The sequence below is a fragment of the Hordeum vulgare genome, chromosome 7H (genome assembly GCF_904849725.1).
Source record: "Hordeum vulgare subsp. vulgare chromosome 7H, MorexV3_pseudomolecules_assembly, whole genome shotgun sequence".
Taxonomy (NCBI): Eukaryota; Viridiplantae; Streptophyta; class Magnoliopsida; order Poales; family Poaceae; genus Hordeum; species Hordeum vulgare.
This window is the reverse complement of record NC_058524.1, coordinates 484128599-484149937: the sequence shown is the minus strand read 5'-3', so window position 1 is coordinate 484149937 and position 21339 is coordinate 484128599. Positions and strand designations below refer to the sequence as shown.

The window sequence follows — 21339 nt, the reverse complement described above, 5'->3', positions numbered from 1 at the left end:
CTCGACCACCTCGGCCGGAGATACTCGCGGCCGATTGCCCGTGATGGTGGCCACCATGGCGCGGGCAAGGACGAGCTCCGCGTCGTCCATCTCCGTCGTCTGCGCCATGATAACCCGCGCGGGACTATCAGCGGGCGACGGGGCAGATGGAGCCGGGAGGGGAGCAGGCGCCGGGGGGGGGGGGGGCGTGGCTGCGCGGCGGGAGGGATCCTGGCGACCACGCTGCGAGGAGGGGGCTGCGTGGCCGCTGACGCGCGTGGTTGCTGCCTGGGAGCGTCCTTGGCGTGGGGCTGCGCGGCTTCCATGCGCGTGGGCTGCCGAGCCGCATCGGCGGCGCGACGGCCGCCACAGGCGCGCGAGGCGTGGCCGAAGACGAGGCAGCGGCGGCACCGGACGTCGTTGGGGCAGTCGCGCACGTGATGCCTGCGGTCGAGGCAGCGGAAGCAGAGGCCGGCGGCCTCCTTCGGAGACGGACTGCGGCGAAGCGGCGGGGATGCCGGGCAGGGCGGGGCATCACGGCGCAGACGACGGTGGGGATGCCTGCGGCGGGGCTGCTGGAACCCGTCCGCGTCAAGCACCGGCCCTCCCGTCGCGCGGCGCACCTCCGAGCGGGGGCCGAGGCGGTCCTGCACCGCGGGAGGAGGAGCGGGCGCGGCGCGTCCGGAAGCAGCGGCGGCGCGTCCGGAAGCAGCGGCGGTGGCCGGCGGGCCTGTGGGGAGCGCGCACGCGACGTCGCTGTATGATCTCGACGAGGACTCTCCCTCGGAGCTGCTCCAGTGCTCCCCGTAGGAGACGCGCTCGCCGGAGGGGGTCTCTCGGGAGCCTGCAGGGTCAGCGGCGGCGAAGGCGGCCATCGCGTGGGCCCCGAGAGGGAGCGGGAGCAGGGCGGAGCGTTGGCGGCTGGTGGACAGCGAGGCTAGGCTAGGCGCGGGGGGCAGGGGCGGAGCGGGAGCGGAGCGGAGCTTCAGGAAGTTTAAGTGAGAAATAATTCTTATTTGAAATGTGTTTCTCTGTTTAGCTTTTCTTGAACTAAAATGTCTTTGTGTGCAACTAATTAATGGTGTACAAGTACAATACTGAATAAAAATCCTGTGATGCCCTGTTACCCTGTCAGGGCAAAGCTGCCGGTCTGCTTGTCAAAAGAAAGGGCAAGCACACGTCACTTAATTTTTCTGACCAAAATAAGCTTGTTCAAATTGTTTTAGATCATTTATTTAGAGTTATTTGTACATGAAGAAGGTAAATCCTGTGGTGGAAATATAGAGAAGTTATTTTATAGCTAGGTTCTGATGATCTTGTGAAGTATTTGGTGGTATGCAGATCTTGTCTTCACTTACTCGCTTAACATATGATGACCAGAGCACCCTAACTTTTTGTGTGTGTTTCTGAATACGAGAATCCACTCAGCTTATAAATGTCGTTATTGTATACTTTATTCATGCTTGTCCTATTTTATTTTATCCAGGTTCTGGTTTGCAATTTTCTGGCCGAGCACAAGAAAAAAGTACAAATTCAGCAGGCTTGGAAGAGGTTTGCACCTTTTAGTCTTTCAATTCGGTCATGTTCTAATTTTACTTGTTTTCCTTTCTTGGACCCCAGTGTAGCACTTGTTGACGATAGCAGTGCTATCCGTGTCCCCACTCTTTTCATAAGTTCCCGAGTCACTGCTCCCTTGATGTTAATTTTTGCTGTAATGCAAAGGCTTATATAATGTGCACAGCCATTGGCTATGTTTGGCACTAGATGAGAGCGTTTACACTTTGTGGTTTTGCATGATGGCTAATATAATGTTAAATTCCTGTGTTATGCTACAATTGATTACTCTTTTGGCATGCACGTATCTGATCACTACTATTTTTATTATCATTTGTGGCATTTAGGATCTAGTCAATATTGCCTCTGATGGTGAACTTGATCCGAATGTCATTGAGAAGCTGAGTGATGAAAACATTTCTCTGTTCACAAGGTAATTTCTTGATGATGGCTGATCAGTTTACTTACATGGGAGAATTTCAGCATGATATTGTCATCATATATACAGTCACAAGAGTTCTCCAACAATAGCCATATAGAACTATAATCCTGAATAGATTTTGCAATTATATGTGTTTTAAAATTCCTGTTTTGTTGTCAACATAGTGTTGCTGTTTGTTTGTTATGTCTTCTTTTCTATATTTTGCATAAATCTAATTGCGCCATTTTTGTCTTCTCTAAAATTCAGTTGATTAGGCCTTATAAATCATCCTTCCTTTTGGTTTCCCATTTTTTTCTAAGGAAGACTTTGGGTATCCTTTCTTCTCTGAGGTTGTTTTCCTGCCTTGGTGGAACATTTGTCTCATTAGAAATGGTACATTTTTAGACAAGAGAGGCCTACCTTTGCTAGGCTAATTGCACCAATACAGATACGTGTATCAGTATCAGGGTGATACGGATATGTAAATACGTCATTTCCAAAGCGCCAATAAGGATATGCTTGACTATTTTTTGAAAATAATAATAATAATTATTGTTATCAATTAAGTAGCAAGCCTTTTACCATCTACAAGGCCGCATCATATTTTTATTTCTAACTTTGACCATTAACTTTACCAACAAAAAGTGAATTATATACCATAAAAAACATTTCATTGGATGCACATTCCAAAGAACTTTCCGATGTTATCTTTTTTATGACATTTAGTTCATATTTTATTGACCAAAATTATAAGTCAAAGTTTAACACGAAAAACGAAGTGGCCTTGTATACAAAAATGAAGGGAATATTTATTCTGGGCAGCGCAGTCCATTATCTTACAGTAACTTTTATTCATGATTCCAACAAAAGCCAAGAACTAACAGCCAAATGGTAGCAGCAAGTTGGAAAACATAAAAGTTCAGTTAGAGAAAAAGGGAGGAGGAAACCAGCAGCAGCCTATCAGTAGATAAAAATCTATAGGATAGTAATTAATCAGTATCCAATACAGATATGCTGATTGCTGAGACTATCCTGTATATTAGCATACATTACAAAATTAATGTTAACAATATTACATGAGTTGCATATCTAGGGAGATCACAAACTTCCACTGCAGAATATTTTATTTTGAAGCTACTAAATTGGCTGGTTGTTGCTACACTTAGTTTGCTACTCCCTCCGTCCCATAATGTAAGACGATTTTTTATACTAGTGATGTCACAGAACATCTTACATTATGGGATGGAGGGAGTACGTGTGAGGTAATTAGTGCTACCTCGAAATGTGGTGACATTCTTTTTGAGTGCCACGAGCCAAGCTACTATAGCTCTTAAATGAATAGTTTATGCACGACGCCTTAGCATGTAGTTGTATTGATAAGATTGGTGATTGTGTGTGTTGTGTGATATCACTCTTTCAGGCGTGAGGAGCTTAAACAACGAGATACACAATTGAAGCAGACGGTATGTCATACCATTCAAAGTAATCAGCTACTAGCTAGCGTATTATGTTGGTAGATCAAATCAGAATTGTTCTTTTGTAGATTTTGGAGTTGGAGCATGAACTAGAGGAAACAAAAAGGAAATGCTCTCAGCTTTCTACTGAGCTGCAGGTGCGGAAGAGCCAGCAGCAGCTCCCATACATGTGAAGGTTGGTTTGGCTACTTCTGACGTATTCTTCTCTGCAAGTTATTTCCAATTCATCTATACCTTTGTTAATTTCACAAATATAAATATAGTAAAACGCCATGCAATAAATTGATCTTTATTACTCCCTTATCCTATTACTTCCTTCCTTACAAAATAGTTTACGCATTTGACATTACCCAATCTTCAATATGCAACTTTGACCATTTGTTTTTGTATGAGTATGCAAGTCAAGGATTGAACAAAACTTGTGAGAATATTTTTCATGAAAAAAAGAATCGCTGTCAGAATTTGCTTCTGACCAGCCTAAATGGTTTCAAATCATTATTTGTAAATGATAATAATTAATAAATAAGTTTTACTGCAGACTTTCTAAAGTGTCATCTATTTTGGAACAGAGTTAAAACTTTAATCACCTGCCATGATCTGTCCTGGTTGAGCCTTGAGAGTCCAGCTCTGTGTTGTAGTTTCCAACCCGACGCTACTACCTACATGCAGGGTGGACTAGAATTGCTTTTATAAGTACCTGATTCTTTCTTTTTCTGCAAATCCTAAACGGACAGGAGTTCTGGCAATTCATTGAGCAGAAAAGAGTTATCCAGTTTATAAAGGGACTAGCCAAACAAATCGTATGCTGCTAGCAACCCACCTGTGTTGCACTTCTTTCTACCATTGTCGTTGATGGTGGTCACCTTGTCCACCAATTCATGACAAACATGGTCAATCTTGAGACGATGAGCTTGATCAGCTTCAGAAAGAAGATGATGAGCTTGATCAGCTTCAGAAAGAAGATGATGTTGGAGCACCAGAGCTCAAAGTTGGATATTGCTCGACCCAACTAACAAATGTAAGGTCTTTATCAGCAGTTGTAAAGAGTGCAATAATTAACAGATGGTTGCGTGTGATATAGAGGTCGAAGATGTTATTCCTCTTTTCAAGAAAAAATAAACACTTGGGTCATCTGCCAAAGCGGCCACCAAGAGCATGAAACGAGCCGACAAAGAATATCCACACAAATGAACATTAATGCCACACTATCACGTCAAAGGTCTTGAAGAAATGCACGCATTGGTCTACAAATACGGATGGAGATAAAAAAACAAGGTCTTGAAGAATGCACATGTTAATCTACAAATACGGATGGAGATAAAAAAAAAGGTCTTGAAGAATGCACATATTAATCTACAAATACAGATGGAGATAAATTTTTTTTTCGAGAAAACGCAGAGATATGCGTTTCTTTGTATTGAAAAGAGGGAAAGTTAGCCTCCGAGGAGACGATTACAGCAGGTTACAAGTAGTTCAATGGACATCCCAGGATGGGGGAAAGACTACCCTAAGCCCCTTGTCCCCGGCTCTAGCCCAACACCTCATCTCATCTTTGATCCTATCGGAGAGCTCGGAGAGCGACGGAGTGACATGATCAAATACACACGCATTCCTATGTTTCCAGATCATCCATGGAACTAGCAGCGTGGTGGACCTCAGCGCCTTGCGGAGCGATGGTGGTGTGGCATCTCTCGCCCTTATCCACCAATCCTAAATGGAGATATCCTGCTCCGGCGTGGGGGCTGGTAGGCGCAGCCAGGAAAGAGCCTCGTGCCAGGTTTGCCGCGCGAAGGGGCAGGCTGGTAGCAGGTGCCGGATGGTCTCCGGTTCTTGGTCGCAAAGCAGGCAACGGGCGTGATGGGGGAGGCCACGGCGAGCAAGTCTGTCCGCGGTCCAGCATCGGTCCAGGTTCACAAGCCAGTGGAAGAACTTGACCTTCGGCGGAGCCCATCCCTTCCAGATTAACTGCCAAGAATGGCAAGTGAGGGATCCGTGGAAGGTTGCCTGATAGCAGGATCGCGCCGAGTATTCTCCATTTGCCGTCCATTTCCAGACAAGCTTGTCTGGCTCAGCGGACAAGGTAGTGTGCGCGACGCGCTGCCATGTCGTCAGGTATTGGCCAATCTCTTGCAGCCCCACTACGCCGCGGATGTCTCGAGCCCAGGCATTGTCGGCTAGGCCTTCCGCCACCGTCCGCGCCCTTCTCCTGTTCTTGGGGATGCATAGGTAAAGCAGGGGTGCTAGCTCGCGAATCGATTGCCCATGCAGCCAGCGGTCTTCCCAGAACAGTGCCGTGTGGCCGTCACCTAGCACCATGAAGGTGGAGGCGTAGAAGAGGCCGAGCTCCTCACGGGAGAACTGCAGGTCCAGGCCTTGCCAGGCTCTGTCGGCGTCCGTCCTCGATAACCAGAGCCACCGCAGTCGAAGCGTGAGCCCTGTGCGCTCCAGGTCTCGGATGCCCAACCCTCCAAGCGCGAGCGGCCGACTGACCGTGCGCCAGTTCACGTGATAGTGTCCTCCCTGCGCAGCCGCGCGACCGGCCCATAGGAAGCCGCGCTCGATCTTCTCTAGTTGCTTCAGGGTCTTCTTCGGGGGCGCAAGGGCAAGCATCTGGTGGGTTGGAATCGCGCTGAGGACCGATTTGACCAATGCCAACCTCCCGGCTTTGTTCATAAGCCATGCTTTCCATGTCGGGAGGCGGTCGGCCACAGAATCAACAAGCGGCTGCATCTGAGCCACAGTGGGTCGCCTGGTGGTGAGCGGTATGCCCAGGTAGGTGATGGGCAAGTTTGCCGCCTGGCAGCCCAGCGCCTCCAGCAAGACGACACTATCCTCGTCGCCATGCAGGGTCGTGGCCGAGCTCTTGCCATAGTTGACCTGCAGGCCCGACGCGGTCTCGAATATGCCTAGAATGCTCTTCACAGCGAGCACCTCATCCATCTCAGCATGGCAAAACAGCATCACATCGTCGGCGTATAATGAAATGGCCGGAACAATACGACAGGGGTGCAGCCGCCGAAGTATGCCAGTCTGGAGCGCCCGATGCATGAGGCGGGCCAGCGCGTCGACAACCTGAACAAATAGCTGTGGTGAAGTGGAGTCCCCTTGGCGCAGCCCGCGGCGGTGCCAAATCGGGGGGCCAGGCACGCCATTGAGCATGACCCGTGTGCTGGACGAGGATAGGAGGATGGCTAGCCATTCCCTGAACCTGTCCCCGAACCCATATTGGCGCAACATCTCGAAGAGGAACGACCAAGATATGGAGTCGAAAGCCCGCGTGAGATCGAGCTTGAGCATGATGCACGGTGCGCCCAAGTGATGTAGCATCCGGAGAGACTGCCGAACAAGCATGAAGTTGTCGTGGAGAGAGCATTCGACAATGAATGCGTTCTGGTTGCGGCTGACTAGGCTATCCAGCTTAGGGGCGATGCGCAACGACAGAACCTTCGCGAATAACTTGGCCACAAGGTGAATCAGGCAAATTGGCCGGTAGTCACCCAGCTTGTGGGCATTCGCGTGCTTCGGCAGCAGGGTCAGGAGGGCTTGGTTGAGCTTACCAAACCCTCTCCCACGAAGCAGGTATAGCTGCTCGAAGACATCTAGGATGTCCTGCCTGATAATGCCCCAACAGGCCCGCAAGAACTCGGCGGTGAACCCGTCTGGCCCTGGTGCCTTGTGCGCCGGCATGCGTCGCACCGCAGCCCATATCTCCTCAGGGGTGAAAGGCGCATCCAGACTGCCAAGGTCACCGGCCGTGACGAGCTGCTCGAGATCTAGCGTGTGCTCTTGGTCCACGACGGTGCCCAGCAGCCCGTCGAAGTGCGCGAATGCCGCTTGGGCCATCTCCTCATGATCGCATAGCACATGCCCGTCGACTAGGAGGCTATGCACGCGATTCTTCTGGCACCTGAACGTGCATTGCCTGTGGAAGAAGCTCGTGTTGGCGTCGCCCTCGGCCAGGAAGGAGATGCGGGCACGCTGCCGCGCGATGGTGCGCTCAAGGGAAGCCAGCCCAAGGTACGCCACCTTGAGCTGCTTGCGCAGCCATTCCTCTGCCGGAGAGAGCAGGCGGCTCTCCATCGCGTGGTCGAAGTGGGCGATCAGCTTGCGGGATATGGCCAATTTGTCCCGGACATTGCCCGTGGACCTGGCACTCCAGCTCGTAAGGGCGCGGGCAGTAGCCTGTAGACGCCGAACCAACCGCTGGAAGGGGTCGGGGTCATGCACGGAGCTCCAGGCCGTGGCGATCGTGTCGTGGAATCCGTCAAGGCGGAGCCAGAAAGCCTCGAAGCGGAAGCGTCTGTGGGCCGTGGGCATGGGGGAGCAATCCAGCAGCAGGGGGCAATGATCGAACACGACAGATGCAAGGCAGCGGAGGTGGCACTCCTCGTGGTAATCCTCCCATTCCGTGGTGCAAAGAACTCGATCGAGGTGCACAAGCGTCGGCGGTGACTGTTCATTAGACCAAGTGAAGCGGCGCCCATTTAGGTATACCTCCTTGAGGGCAAGATCGTTGATGGCGCGCCGGAACCTTCCCATCATGCGGCGATTCAGGGTACCGGAGCTCTTGTCCGCGTCACGGTAGATGAGGTTAAAGTCGCCGCATAGCATCCAAGGATCCGGGCAGGCAACACGGATGTCCCGCAGCTCTTGCAGGAACAATAGCTTATCAGGGTCACTTTGGGGGCCATACACGGTGGTTAGCCACCACGGGGCACCGCTGGGCGCGCACACCTTAACCGTGATCGCATTTTGGGTGAATAGGGAGTCGGAAATGGTGACAGCCCTACTCTTCCAAGCGATGAGAATACCGCCGCGGGTGCCGTCGGACGGGAGGTAGGTAGAGCCATCGAACTCGGACCCAAGGGTGTCTAACACAATCGACGAGCAGATCAACGCCATTTTAGTTTCCTGGAGGCATACAATGGATGCACGGGTGGTACATATCAGCGAGCGAATTGCACAGCGCCTAGCGCGCGAGTTCAAGCCCCTGACATTCCAAACCGCGATCTGGGGACCTGGATACATAAGCAGGAGGTCGACTACAGGCACCACCAGCCTAGCGCGCGCAGGCCATGGCATCACCAGCCGGTAGTGACAGGCCTGCAGGGACCGTTCGGTCAACCAGAGCGGCGATGGCATGCAGCACCGGGAGCCTAATCGGCGTGGCGAACATGTCGTCGTATGCCTTCATCTCGACGGGGGTGATCTGCTGATTCGTGCCGATAATCCCGAGGGTGCAGAGAATCTGAACCACAGCCCTTCTGTCCGTAGTATGGGGCGCGGAGGCCGGAACGACAGTGGCGGCGGAGCGTCCCCTCCTGGGACTGAAGTTGAGGGGGGGTCGCTGGCGCTTCCCAGGGGATGGCAGCACTGCATCAAGCTGCTTGGTGGCTGCAGACAAGAAGGCACCCAGCGTCCATGTCTGCTCGGTGGCTTCGCCAGGGTCGTCGTCGCTGCAGGGTGATCGGCGGCGATGCGAAGCACCCTGGCATCAGAGTCTGCGCGCGGGTGCTGACGGGGCACGGCTCAGGGTCCGGCTGGCATGCAGGCCTCGGCAGGATGGAGATATGGCCGCGGTCGCGAGGCGGATCCACCCCTGGCCCCTGCTGTGGTTGTGCGTCCATGGACAGCGTAGACCCAACAGCAGGCGATCCATCGAGCATGGGCACTTCTCCGATCGTGTGCGCGTCTTCAGGCGTGGCCCCAGTGACCAGGGAATCCTCGGCCACGGGCCCAGCAACTGCAGCATCAGCCACCACCCCTGTGGGCTCGGTCGCATCGGCATCCGAGGGCGCTGGTGCGGAGACAGCGGGCACGTCGGCCGCGGGCCCCATAGCAACAGAGCTGGCTAGTGGGGATGGGGTGGCCTCAGCTATTCTGGCGGGGGGTGACGAGGCGCGTCCCACCCTCTCCTTGAAGGCGCGCGTGTGGAGCCGCGGAGGTTGGTCAAGGAGGGTCTTTGGCGGTGCGGGAGCGGCAAAGGAGGAATGCGGCTCCTTTTGTCCCGACCGGGGTGCAGGCTGGGCAGAAGCGACCGACCTCATGCGCTGCTCTGCAGGGCCCAGGCGCAGCTGACAGCGATCCCGACAGGGCATAGGATCAGCCGCTGCAGGGGTGGGTCCGTCCGGATCTGCCTCGGACGTGTGCGATGTCGAAGCCCCAGCCGCATCATGGCCCCGAGCAGCGAACGGGGGGCCGCCAACTGTCTGGATGCGAACGGCCGGACCGTCCTTCTCGCATGGACTGGCCACTTTGCGCGATGGCCCCCCCGGCAAAGCCGCTTTGGGCGTCACTACGTGCGCCTGCTGCTTCCCTTTTCTGACGCCGTGACGAGGGCGCGCTGGGCCCTGTTGACCAGGCCAGGTCAGCATGCCAGCCCGCTTGGGACACAACCCCTGCCGCGGCACGGCCAGGGACGGCCAGGGTGCCACCGCGCCGGCGTCGTCTGAATGACCGGAGAGGGCGTGGGCGTGCGCATGCAACGCTAGCGCGTCCACTGCCATGCCATCAGCCCGGCCATTCTGTGCCTCGGCCGTACGACGGCGTTTGCGACCACACCGGCGAGCGCGTCCGGGGCCATGACCGTGACCATGCCCCTTGCCGGGGCCATGTCGACCGTCTGCGCCACCGTCCTCGCCGTCTCCGGCACTGCCCGCAGCGTCCTGGACGACGGCCGGAACGGCCCTGATTATCTCCGCCTTGGTGAGAGCAATAGACACGGGGAAGGTGAGTGTTCGGATGGCTGGTGCCTCCGACGGAACACGGCCGGGCAACTGCTCGATGATCTCCAGGGTGGCGGCGCGCCGGATGTCGGACGGGTCGTGCGCGCGCCCGGTGACGCGGAAGACGACCATGTCCTCGCGGGAGCGCGTACGGGGGTGTAGGCGTTCGATCCAGCAGCTGCCTCCCAACACGTGCTCCGCGGTGGAGAGCAACCAGGCATGGGCGGGGCGCCGCGGAGCTCCAGCTCAACGCGGTACTCGAGCTCGCCCGCGCCGGCGTGGGCAAGCTTGCACCAGGGCCGGAGGGACAGCGCGAAGCGCGACGAGCTGATGAAGTGCTCGCCGCGGAACCGTCTCATGGTCGCCAGGGAAGAGAAGAGGATCAAAAAGTCCTCCGGGTGATGCTGATGTACCGAGAAGTCTCCCTCTTCGAGCTCCAGAGAAGACAGAATGAGCTCGATCACCTTGACAATGGACACAGAGGGCCGGGTGCCCGTGACGGTGGCCACCATCGCGCGGCCGAGCACCTGCACCGCCTCGTCCATTTCTTCTGTCTGAGCCAGGAACACACGAGCGGGCGAACCCGCCGCAGGGGAGGAGCCGCAGTCGGGAGGACCGGGGCGGGCGGGCGCGTCGTCGGGGGAGACGCCGTGGCAGGGCCACCGCGGAGAGGCCTGGGCTGCGGGTCCACGGCGGCACGCGGGGAGCGCGGGGGCGCAACCGCGGCCGCCGACCGCCGCAGTCGCAGGAAGCGTGGCCAGAAGCGAGGCAGCACCGGCATCGGATGTCGTTCGGACAGTCCCTGACGCAGTGACGGTGATCAAGGCACCGGAAGCAGAGGCCCGCGAGCTCCTCGGGGGAGGGACTACGGCGGCGCGCAGGCGAGGGCGTGGCCGGCGCGACACGACGCGGGCGACGACGCCGTTCTCTGCGGCGAGCCTGCTGGAAGCTGTCAGCGTCGAGCACCGGGCCGCCCGAGACGCGGTGGACCTCCGAGCGGGGGCCGAGGCGCTCCTTGGCGGGAGGGCGAGCTGCAGGCGCGAGGCGGCCGGGAGTGAGGGCGGCCGGCGGCGCGGCAGCGGCCGGCGGGGTGCGGGCGACGTCTCTATACGAGCGTGCCGAGGACTCGCTCTCCGAACTCGACCAGCGGTCCCCGTAGGAGACACACTCGCCGGAGAGGGTCTCGTGGCGGTCGACGGGGTCAGCCCCCACGGGAGCCATGGCGCGGGAGAGGAGAGTCGCGGGGGAGGTCCGGCCGACAGGGACGGCGTTAGCAGCGGCGCAGCAGCTAGGCTAGCGGGGCGCGGAGGCGGAGAGCAGGGCGGAGCGGAGCGGAGAGAGTCCATCTTCTCTTCTTCCTAGAAAGTGTCCAGATGGAGATAAATGATAACAAAAAGACTCAGATGTTGCTAGCTAGCTGAGATAAATTCTCTTTCCTAGGCGTAATCTCCCACGAAATTCCATTTAATACCTCTTATACGAAGCCTACAATCCTTACTTTAATTATGCAGCATGCAAAGTTTAAATAGCACGTCTTCACCCGTTTAACTATATTCAACCGACAATCAAGTCCCTCCTTTTAAATTAGCCCTGCCTGTTTAAATATTTATCCAGCCCACCTTCCTTCCTTTAATCATCCCATCGATTTACCACAAAACTTCCTTTAATTAGTCCATCCTCTTATTTAGCTGGCCCCAAACTCAAGGGTGGCTGATCTCCTCCTTTTCACTGTTCTGTTTGTTATTCCCGTGACAGCTGGTATATTAAAGTGAGGTGGAACTTTTAAACATAGATGATGCTAGCTCAGTTGATTGTTGCCCCTGCGGAGGAGGTCCTGAGTTCGATTCCGACAGCGGTACCTTATTATTTCTTGTCTTTATAGGAAAGCCCACTGGTGTGGCTGACGGCCCATAAGAGAAGGCCCAGCAACGCACAGCTCCGTGGCCCCGTACGTGCTGGCTAATCGGGAATGACGGACTAAGAAACTCATGATCAGTTTTTCACTTATTTTCTGGATTGTGGGTTGATTACCAAAAAGATCAGTTTTTTTTTTTTTGGGTAAAATGTCAATAACAGACCAAGAATATCACCTCCCTTTATTATTATTAGGCATAGGTATTATTACCTATCTATCTATCTATATATATATATAGATTGACTACCTGATCTAGAAATTTGAAACACAAATCGCTAACCAAACAACCTAACCGTACTGAAGGAAACTATTTATGCTTAAATATTGATCTATGCTCTTTATAGTTTCTCTGAACACTGAATATGTTTGAACCTGAAAGTTATAATATGATATGTAATTGTAGTGCTTTTGGAAGTTTTTTTTTTGTCTTACTGTTGACTTGGATGTGTCCACTAGTGTTGTTTGCACCCTTGCAATAACAAATATAGAGCTTGGGTCCTTTCATTTAGATTCCAGGATGCAAATCTCTAGATTCACTGTATTTATATTAAAAACGTTAGTACCTTGACTTGCAATAATTTTTAACTCAAACAAATTAAGAATGTGAAGGGTAACCCTTGCAGTAACAAATATAGAGCTTGGTTCCTTTCATTTTGATTTCGGGATGCAAATTTCTAGGTTCACTGTATTTATATTAAAAACGTTAGTACCTTGACTTGCAATAATTTTTAACTCAAACAAATTAAGAATATGAAGGGCAATCCTAGGTCTACTTAGTACTAACAATTATTTAGGGCACTGAACGATGATTTTTTGTGTGCTGTCAGTAGCTTAACCGAATCTCCATCATTGCTGATTGTTAGGAAAGCAACTTATGTTTATTGAAGGCCTAAGGGGCATATATATATATATATATATATATATATATATATTACACAAGACTTGAGGTGCAAGGAAAGTAAATATAGACTAATAAGAACTCCTAGACTAATACTAATAGACTATTAAGGACTCCTAGACTAATACTAATACTTCCTAACACCCCCCTCAAATGCAAAGCGTATGCAATAGCATTGCATTTGAAGAAGTGTAATACTAAAAAAAATTGATAATCCAAATCCGTGTCTTGAGAGTGTCATTGTAGCATGAAGAGTCTTCAGAACTTGTCGAGTCGCCGAAGGAGAGAACGAAGAGATGGCACATCAGAGGTAGACACCGCATCACTTGAAGATACAAGATAAGTATCAAGAGAAGATGGGTTGTCAAAAGAAGATGGCACATCAAGAGGATAAAGCATTGTGCAGAAAATCATAGTCCACAACAAACCGTCGACGAAAGAAGCTCGGCGGATAAGTCACGATGGACGTAGATCGACAATGCAAAAGAAGTCCAGAAAATCCTATAGAAAACAACAAGGGCAAATAGGCCACAAAAGTTGCATAGAAAGGATCAGGACCAAAGAAAAGGCCGACGGACTAAGGTATGGTGGACTCGCATGGCATGAGAAAACACAAAATATCAACGGATTTGGTGGACGAAGCGGAAAACAAAGAAAACTAGAAAACACACACTAGATTATGGATGATGGCAGCGGAAGGAAAAATAATAATATCATGGCGGCGAAGGCCAATTCCAACCAGAGTGTGCGTTAGACGGTCCTGACTGTGTAAAAGGTGGTTGCTCAGTGCGGGAAGCCTGAGTCACAATACCAGCAACGAGCAGAAGCTTAAGTCTCAGAATATCCTGCTCAGTCAAAGCGATGGCTGAAGCTGTCGAGGTAGATGACGAAGTCTCTGTAGATGATGATTGCGCCTGGCGCAAGTGTTTCTTCTTCGTGTAGCAGTGGGACTCAATATGACCATCATTGTTGCAGTAGCCACAATGTGGACAGGGGCGACCTGAGCCTCCAGAAGGAGTGGGCAAGAGCGGCAGAGCACTCGAGTGAGAAGGGGTCGATGCAGCAGGTGGCGTAGAAGTAGCCCGAGCAGCGAGCATCGAGGGAACCTCCAGTAAACCAGCACCACGTAAGCGAGTCTCCTCAGCACGAATCTCAGAAAGTGCCTCCATGAGAGAAATACGGCCACGAGCAAACAACTGAGCATGCCGGGGCTCAAACTCCTTACGGAGCCGAGACAGGAACTCGTAGACGCGATGAAACTCCAAGTTGGTCTGGACAGCCTGGCAACAGAGGCAAGTACGACAACCAGCAGTGCGGAGAAAATCGAGCTTGCGCCAGATAGCAGAACTCTATGCATAGAAGTCATCAACAGTAGAGTCACCCTGCTGAAGAGCATGCTCCTGACGTACCATGGAGAGGTATAAGGCATCACCAGAGGGCGCATAGCGCTGACGAAGGCGAGTCCACATCTCAAAGGCATTAGGAAGGCCCAAAAACTCAGAGGCAAATTGAGGCAGAACACTAGCAGTGAAAACAGCTGCAACACGAGCATCATCATCAAGCCACTTGGTGTAAGCAGACAGAGCACCGTGATACACTTGAAGAGCCTCCTCATAAGCCAAGACCTTCGCATCATAAGCACGGATAGCAGCCTCATCAGCAACCTTAGCTGCATCCTTCGTAGTCTGAGGAGCATCCGCAGGAAGAGCTGGAGGGATCGGCGGAGTGGGAGCCACAGGAGGAACCGGACGTGACAGGAACCGGACGTGACGGATAGCAGACCTCGCCAGAAAGAACACCCCAGAGACGGATGCCACGCATGTGAATGCGCATAAAGCCAATGAACTCGGTGTAGTTACTACCATCGAAGATCACCGAACAACGAGGGACAACAACATAGCCTGATGCAGTAGACATTTTTTTTTAGAAAAGAAATCAGTCAACGGGATCGAAACCGCGTCAACGGCAGAGAGAACCGCGAGATCCGATCAGGCGGTAGGTGGAGCGGGGCGAGGGGCTCCCTCCAGCCACGAGACAGACAGATCGAGGGGCTCCCTCCAGCCTGGCCTGCTTCCCACGAGACGGCTCCCTCCAGCCACGAGATGGACAAATCGGGAGGGTTGGACGAGATCGAGGGGCTCCCTCCAGCCACGAGACGGACAGATCGGGAGGCTTGTACAGCACGATGTCGCCGGCAGCGAGGCAGTGCCTGTGCGTCCTTCTTTTCTGCGGAAGCTTGGACGGTCTGGAGCTGCTCGAGCTGCTGCTCGGCGGCGGCTGGGAACAGGTGCCTGACCAGAATCTGGGATCGGGAGCGGAGGAGATCCGGCCAGAGGTAGGTGGGTCGCGGGAGTCGCGGGAGATGGGCCCAGCGGGGGAGCAGAGACGAGATCCTGCGACGGGAACGGCGACTGGAGCAGAAGGAGATCGGGAGCAGCAACTAGACGAACAACGGCTGCGTGGAGAAGATCGGAGCACGGGTTGCGCGTGCGAAAAAAACCCTAAGGCTCTAATACCATGTTAGGAAAGCAACTTATGTTTATTGAAGGCCCAAGGGGCATATATATACTACACAAGACTTGAGGTGCAAGGAAAGTAAACATAGACTAATAAGGACTCCTAGACTAATACTAATAGACTATTAAGGACTCCTAGACTAATACTAATACTTCCTAACACTGATCACTCTTATGTGTCTTTGAAACGGAATCACCATCTTCTTTGGTTTGAGGGACGAAATGAGCTGGTGCAGCACTAACTGTGATGTTAAATGAAGGTGGGGAACAACTTACCAACTTATCTAGGACCAGTGCATTCCTTGAATCGAACATGCCCTTGTAATCCGATGACCAAGGGTGCGTCTGATTCCTGCCCAAGCCAACACTAGCAAAATTTGGGTGAAGTTGCATTTGCAGTAGGCAAAGGGGCATGTGCACAGTTGTTTTTGGCCATTATAAAATGTACATGAGCTAAAAAAATGGGCACAAATCCACAAACAAAGCATAATACCCCAAATAGTAACCCATCTTGCCTCTCTTAATTTTCCTTGATTCAAATGCTAGTGCAATTACTTGTCCATTGTCTTCTGCAAATGACATGATATAAGCATATTAAAATGTGCATCGATAATATTGAACCTAATCTTTTACCCAAGGAGCCAGAATTTCTGTGTCTGATACCTTAGTGTATCCAGATAAGCTGAGGTCTTGGGCAATATATTTGCTGGTAGTGCCAGGCGCTGTGACCATTTTGATCGTTTCAAATGGTGGCATATGCTTAAGGTTTGCCTGACTCAAATATACTTAGATTGAATTTTGTGCAAGTACAAAGCATCCTTGATTTATCCTCGGAATCCATAGCAAAAGTAAAATGTTTAGTCAGAGACAGAGAGGCAATTGTTAAAGACATTTTTTTTTCAGGTTATTTCATTAAGGATGCAGAGCAGTGACCAAGGCCAATGAAGAAACCACGGCGTGAAGTGTTGACGTTGTTCATATTCTTGCTAATGCTAAACTGGGGCCACGCTTAGGAACCTTATGTAGTAAACTAACTGTGCGTACCAACAGCATATGGTTATCAGATGTGTATATATCATGATGTCTGGTTGCAACTGCTGTTCCGGGCACGGGATCAAAGATGATTGAATAATCAAAAACTAATCTAGTTAGTCGTATTATCAGTAATTTCCTTTGGCTATGTTGATTGATAATTCCATGTGGTTTGTTTACCTGAAACAATCAACGTCAGCACTTCAAGACGAGTGTTCCATCACGTGCAACGAGCCAACAACATGCTAATGAAATAGCCTCGAGTCTGGATGAATTCAGCACGACGGCCTGGAACGGGAAGTCCAAATCTAATCTGATCTTCGACCAATAAGCGATGTATGCTACTCCGTAGGAGTATTTGTTATCCCAAACCAGATGGGCAGCGGCGAAATGGAGGTAAAAATATTCCAGCAATGACGCGGCACGCACTCCCCCACCCGCATCACGCCGCCATCGTCATGCGGCGACGACGCTCAGTCGTCAGTCACGCGTCGCTCCTTCCAGGATGCTTCCCCCTTGGACAATCCCTCCACACCAAGGAAGCTCATTTTTGTTAGTGCACGCTTGGGAACCTACGATGACTGAACCCGGTGCACGATGCTCAATCCCACCTGTGTCTGCGGTACCCACCGATCAGTGTAACAACCCGTACGAGCACCACTACACCCCACCCACCTAGGCAGGGCAAGCGGCATCACACGATACCAGCACAGGTGCTCGCCAACCATGGTATATAGCACGAACCTTCCTCCCTCCCATCGCTGCTCCACATCAGTGTCTGGCTACTCCGGTAGCGTTGTGCTAGAGCAGGAGAGTGTTCCAGTGTAGTCCTACGTGCTTCTGCTTGGAACTCGTAGGTGTGCATGGAGACCCCGTTCGCGCAGGTGACGGATGATCTGATCAAGGGGCGGGAGTTGGCAACGCAGCTGCAGGGCCTCCTCCGGGACTCCCCCAAGTCCGGCCTCATAATGGACCGGATCCTCCACGCCTTCTCCCGTTCCATCCATGCCGCCAAGGCCGCGGTCGCCACCAGCGAGAGGGCGTCGTCCGACGTGCAGAGCGAGGTCATCGACGGCGTGAGCGGCGGCGGGAAGAGGAAGCCCGCCTCCGCCGCCGCTGGAGGAAACCGCAGGGCCTGCCGGAGAAGGTGAGAAGAGGGAAAACAAATTTTAGAGCATGCGCACGGGTCCCTTTTATCTAGCCACCATTTTCTACTTACAAGTATTTCTCTTTTTTATTTATCTCACATAATATATATTTTTAAATTTAAACTTTACGGCCCAGCATAGATTTCTAACTAGAATGTGAGATAAAACATATTTTATATAAGACAAATAAAAAGGAATTTTTTTTCATATACTCAGTTAATTGTGTAGCATAGATCTCAAAACAACATTTGAAGTGTCAGAATAGTGAGGACCGGGTGAAGTAGTTCAATAAAATCTGCGTCCGTGAGAAGAGGCTCCAACTCATGATTCTTGATATATATACCTCCCTCACTAATTTTACTGCATATTTGCTTAGCCACGTGAGTGACTAATGGATGTTTGCAAAATTTGCTCCTCCTTTTTGGCGTTGCAGCAGGACCCAGCAATCGTCCGTCGTCTTCACGAAAAGCATCAAGAGCTTGGACGACGGGCATGCATGGCGCAAGTACGGGCAGAAGGAGATACACAACTCCAAGCACTCGAGGTACGTACGTACGTACGTTTCTGCCCTCCAATGAACTGCTAAAAAAACACCAAGTGGGGTGACCATGGTGCTCCTACACCTACGTGTGAACTCGATCGGCAACGACCAACCCTGCCTGCAGCTTATCCCTTGATGCCGACGGGTCTCCGTCAACTGACAAGCGCCGTGAACGTGTTTCTTCCGCAGGGCCTACTTCCGGTGCACGCACAAGTACGACCAGCTGTGCGCGGCGCAGCGGCAGGTCCAGCGCTGCGACGACGACGAGGGCATGTTCAGGGTCACCTACATCGGCGTGCACACCTGCCGGGACCCTGCCGCCGCCGTGGCGCCGCACGTCCTCCACCTGACCGGCACCGCCGAAGGCATGCACGCCGGCTGCCGCCTCATCAGCTTCGCGCCTGGCGGCGCCGCCGCCACTACCCATGATGCCACCGCCAGCACGACCACGAACGCCAACTTGGTCGACAAGGACGCCGCGACGGGGTCCGGCCGGCAGGGCATGAAGCCTGAGAGCGGCGACCAGGAGGAGGTGCTGAGCAGCCGCACACCGGGTAACTCTGCCCCGCGCAGCACCGCCCCGGCGGCGACGGCGCCTGCTTGGCCCGACCAGGGAGACGTGACGTCCACACGGCAATACGGTGGTGCCGTTAGCTTTGGAGAGTACCTTGATGATTATACGTCCCTTGGGGACCTAGCGTCGTACGTACTCGATCATTGATCCGTCGAGCTGTGGATGGGTAGGCGCCCCAAGGATCGACCGACTCGTTGAGTGTATCTCTACTAATAAAAGCACGACAGGGCAGATCCAAATCACAATCTCAACCGTCTAATCACTTAATCAACGGTTTAATTGTGTTATTAACGAGACTTCGTCGCTAACGAAAACTTCTCGCCGCTAACAAAAACTCCCGATCGATCGCTCTCTCGAACTGCTCACGCAAACCCCCGCTCACCCCGATCGCCCGCCGGCTCCTGCTCGCCCCCACGCGCCGCTCCCGCTAGCCCCGCTCGGCCGGCGCTCGCCCCCGCGCGCCGCTCCCACCACCTCCTCGCGCGGCGCGCCGGCGCCAATCGCCATGGGCCTCAAGCTCCTGCGGCTCGCGGCGACGCTCCTCTCCCCGAGGTCCTGCGGGCGACGGCGCACCACCCATCGACAGCCCCGCTGTATGCGCACCACCTGAACGCGCTCCTCGCCTCGGCCGCTGCGCGCGCCTCTCCGCCGCGGCGCTCGAGGAGGCGTTCACGGACCGCCCGCGCGCCGCGGCCTCCGGCAGCGACGACGCCACCGTGGCCCTCAAGTGCCTTGTGGCGCTCAGGGTCTTGCACGCCCGAGGCGCCTTCATCCTCCGCGACCAGCTCCTCGTCGCCCTCCTCCGCCACCCGGCCTCCGGCCGCAACCCGCTCCCGCTCGCCGCCTTCCCGCTGGGCCGCTCCTTCGCCGCGGCCTCCTGGGTCAGGTTCTCCGCACGCCTGCTCGAGGTCCTCCTGCTCCTGCCGGACGCCTCCTGCGACGCCGAGTACCTCACCGCGCTCCCCAACCCGCACCTCGTCTCTGAGCTCGCCGCCTTGGCCCCCGCGCGCCGCTCCCTCTCGCCCCTCCCGCGGCGTGGGGCGCGCTCAAGTACTTCGTGCCGGCGCTAGAGTGGGTGCCCCACTACAACCTCGACAAGTTCAAGTTCGACATCCTCTCCGGCCTCACCATCGCCAGCCTCGCCTCCCCCCGCCACCCCGCCTCCTCACGCCGCTCAACGGACCTCCTCCCGCTGCTCAACGGACCTCCTCCTCCACCCTAAACGAAGGGACAACAGCGACGGCGGTTCCAGACCGGATGGCGTCGCGGTCAGGTATGTCCTGCTCCCTCTCCCCTCACTTATCCCGACCGGACAGCATCAGATTCTAGTAGAGTACAATCGGCGTCATTGACATTCAGAAAAGCAGCCGGGGTAAAAGAAGCACACAATGCTGCATTTGTTCTTGTAGCTGGTGGTCTTGGTGAAAGACTTGGTTACAAAGGAATTAAGGTAATGTGGTTCAAGTTCCTAATAGTGTATTTACAGCCAAGAATTGGAAAGACTGTCGTGTTGACGTATCACAGTTAAAATTTTGTATTCATGATTTGCAATGGTAGCAGGTATATACATCAAATTGCTCGACAAAATCATGCTTTAGAGCATCCATATCCCTAGGTGGTAAGCAGATGCTAAGGGCAGAGGAATTGGCTAGCACCAGTGCTAAGGGATGTGAGAATAGGTGCTAGGATTTTTTTTAGCATCAATGCTACGCCAAATAAATTACTTTTATTTAGCTTATGTATATGAAATTGCAATTTAAATGACAAAACTGAAGAACATAGCATCTATAGTTGGCGCTATGGGATGTGTTTAATGACAAAAAAGGACGGAGATGTGTTCTCTTTTTCCAGGACACAAATGGATTGCTCTTTAATGTTTGTAAACAACCTTTTCTATGTATTATAATTAGGAATACTGTAGGGGGCGGAAACTTATTTATACCATCTTTTTATAGGCAATACCATTAGTCGAGACGTGCATCAAAGATTATATATGTTGTTAGCATTTTGTTGCAAAGTTCATTTATGGGATGATTAAATAACTGATTTAAGACATGCAAATATGCATCTACTCTTGCAGTCTATTATCCTTCTAAGAAAATATTCCATGCAAAATTTTACCTCCAACAGGTTCACATGCTAAATATCTTTCTTTATTACTTTGTGATACAAGGAACTAGATCGTTTGCTGGCGCGCGTTGCCGCGCCCGTCCTTTTTGAATGTAGTATGAAATGATTGAAATTTATGTAAAAATATGTAGTTGTTTTTGTAGCAAAATTATTGTTTCTTTCTCAAAGGTGAATGCGGAATGGAAGTTTAATCATTTTCAGTGGCCCTGTTATGCTCCTTATTTGTAGATACTTGGAAGACATATGGTAATATTTGTAACAAAATGTGAACAATACTAAACTGATAGACACACTGCATATTTCTCAATCAAACTCGTATATCCAAATGGTTGGTGTGCTAATATGTATCATGCGGAACTTGATCTTAAAAAGAACTATAAATTGTTTACAGAGCCCACCTTCAAGCTACGGTAAAACAAAATCACAAAATT

General features: G+C 52.4%; 1 protein-coding gene and 2 pseudogenes across 2 annotated transcripts in view; all 3 read left to right on the top strand.

Moving 5' to 3' along the window:
* The window catches only part of LOC123407522 (protein MICRORCHIDIA 1-like), a 34406-nt gene extending 17756 nt beyond the window's left edge, over nucleotides 1-16650 (top strand). Inside the window, exons 16-21 of one of the 2 annotated variants that reach the window (XR_006612626.1) lie at nucleotides 1466-1530; nucleotides 1881-1966; nucleotides 3375-3417; nucleotides 3498-3604; nucleotides 4164-4447; nucleotides 16387-16650. Coding sequence is in view for 1 of the 2 variants with exons in the window: in XM_045100673.1 (XP_044956608.1) it covers nucleotides 1466-1530; nucleotides 1881-1966; nucleotides 3375-3417; nucleotides 3498-3602 (299 nt within the window). In the remaining variant the exon portion in view is untranslated. The remainder of the gene's footprint in view (nucleotides 1-1465; nucleotides 1531-1880; nucleotides 1967-3374; nucleotides 3418-3497; nucleotides 3605-4163; nucleotides 4448-16386) is intronic. The other variant, XM_045100673.1, reaches the window with a different exon arrangement.
* On the top strand, nucleotides 15153-18945 carry LOC123409128 (annotated as a pseudogene).
* A 338-nt stretch (nucleotides 18946-19283) lies between these two features.
* LOC123407521 lies at nucleotides 19284-19848 on the top strand (annotated as a pseudogene).
* Nucleotides 19849-21339: the final 1491 nt, after the last annotated feature.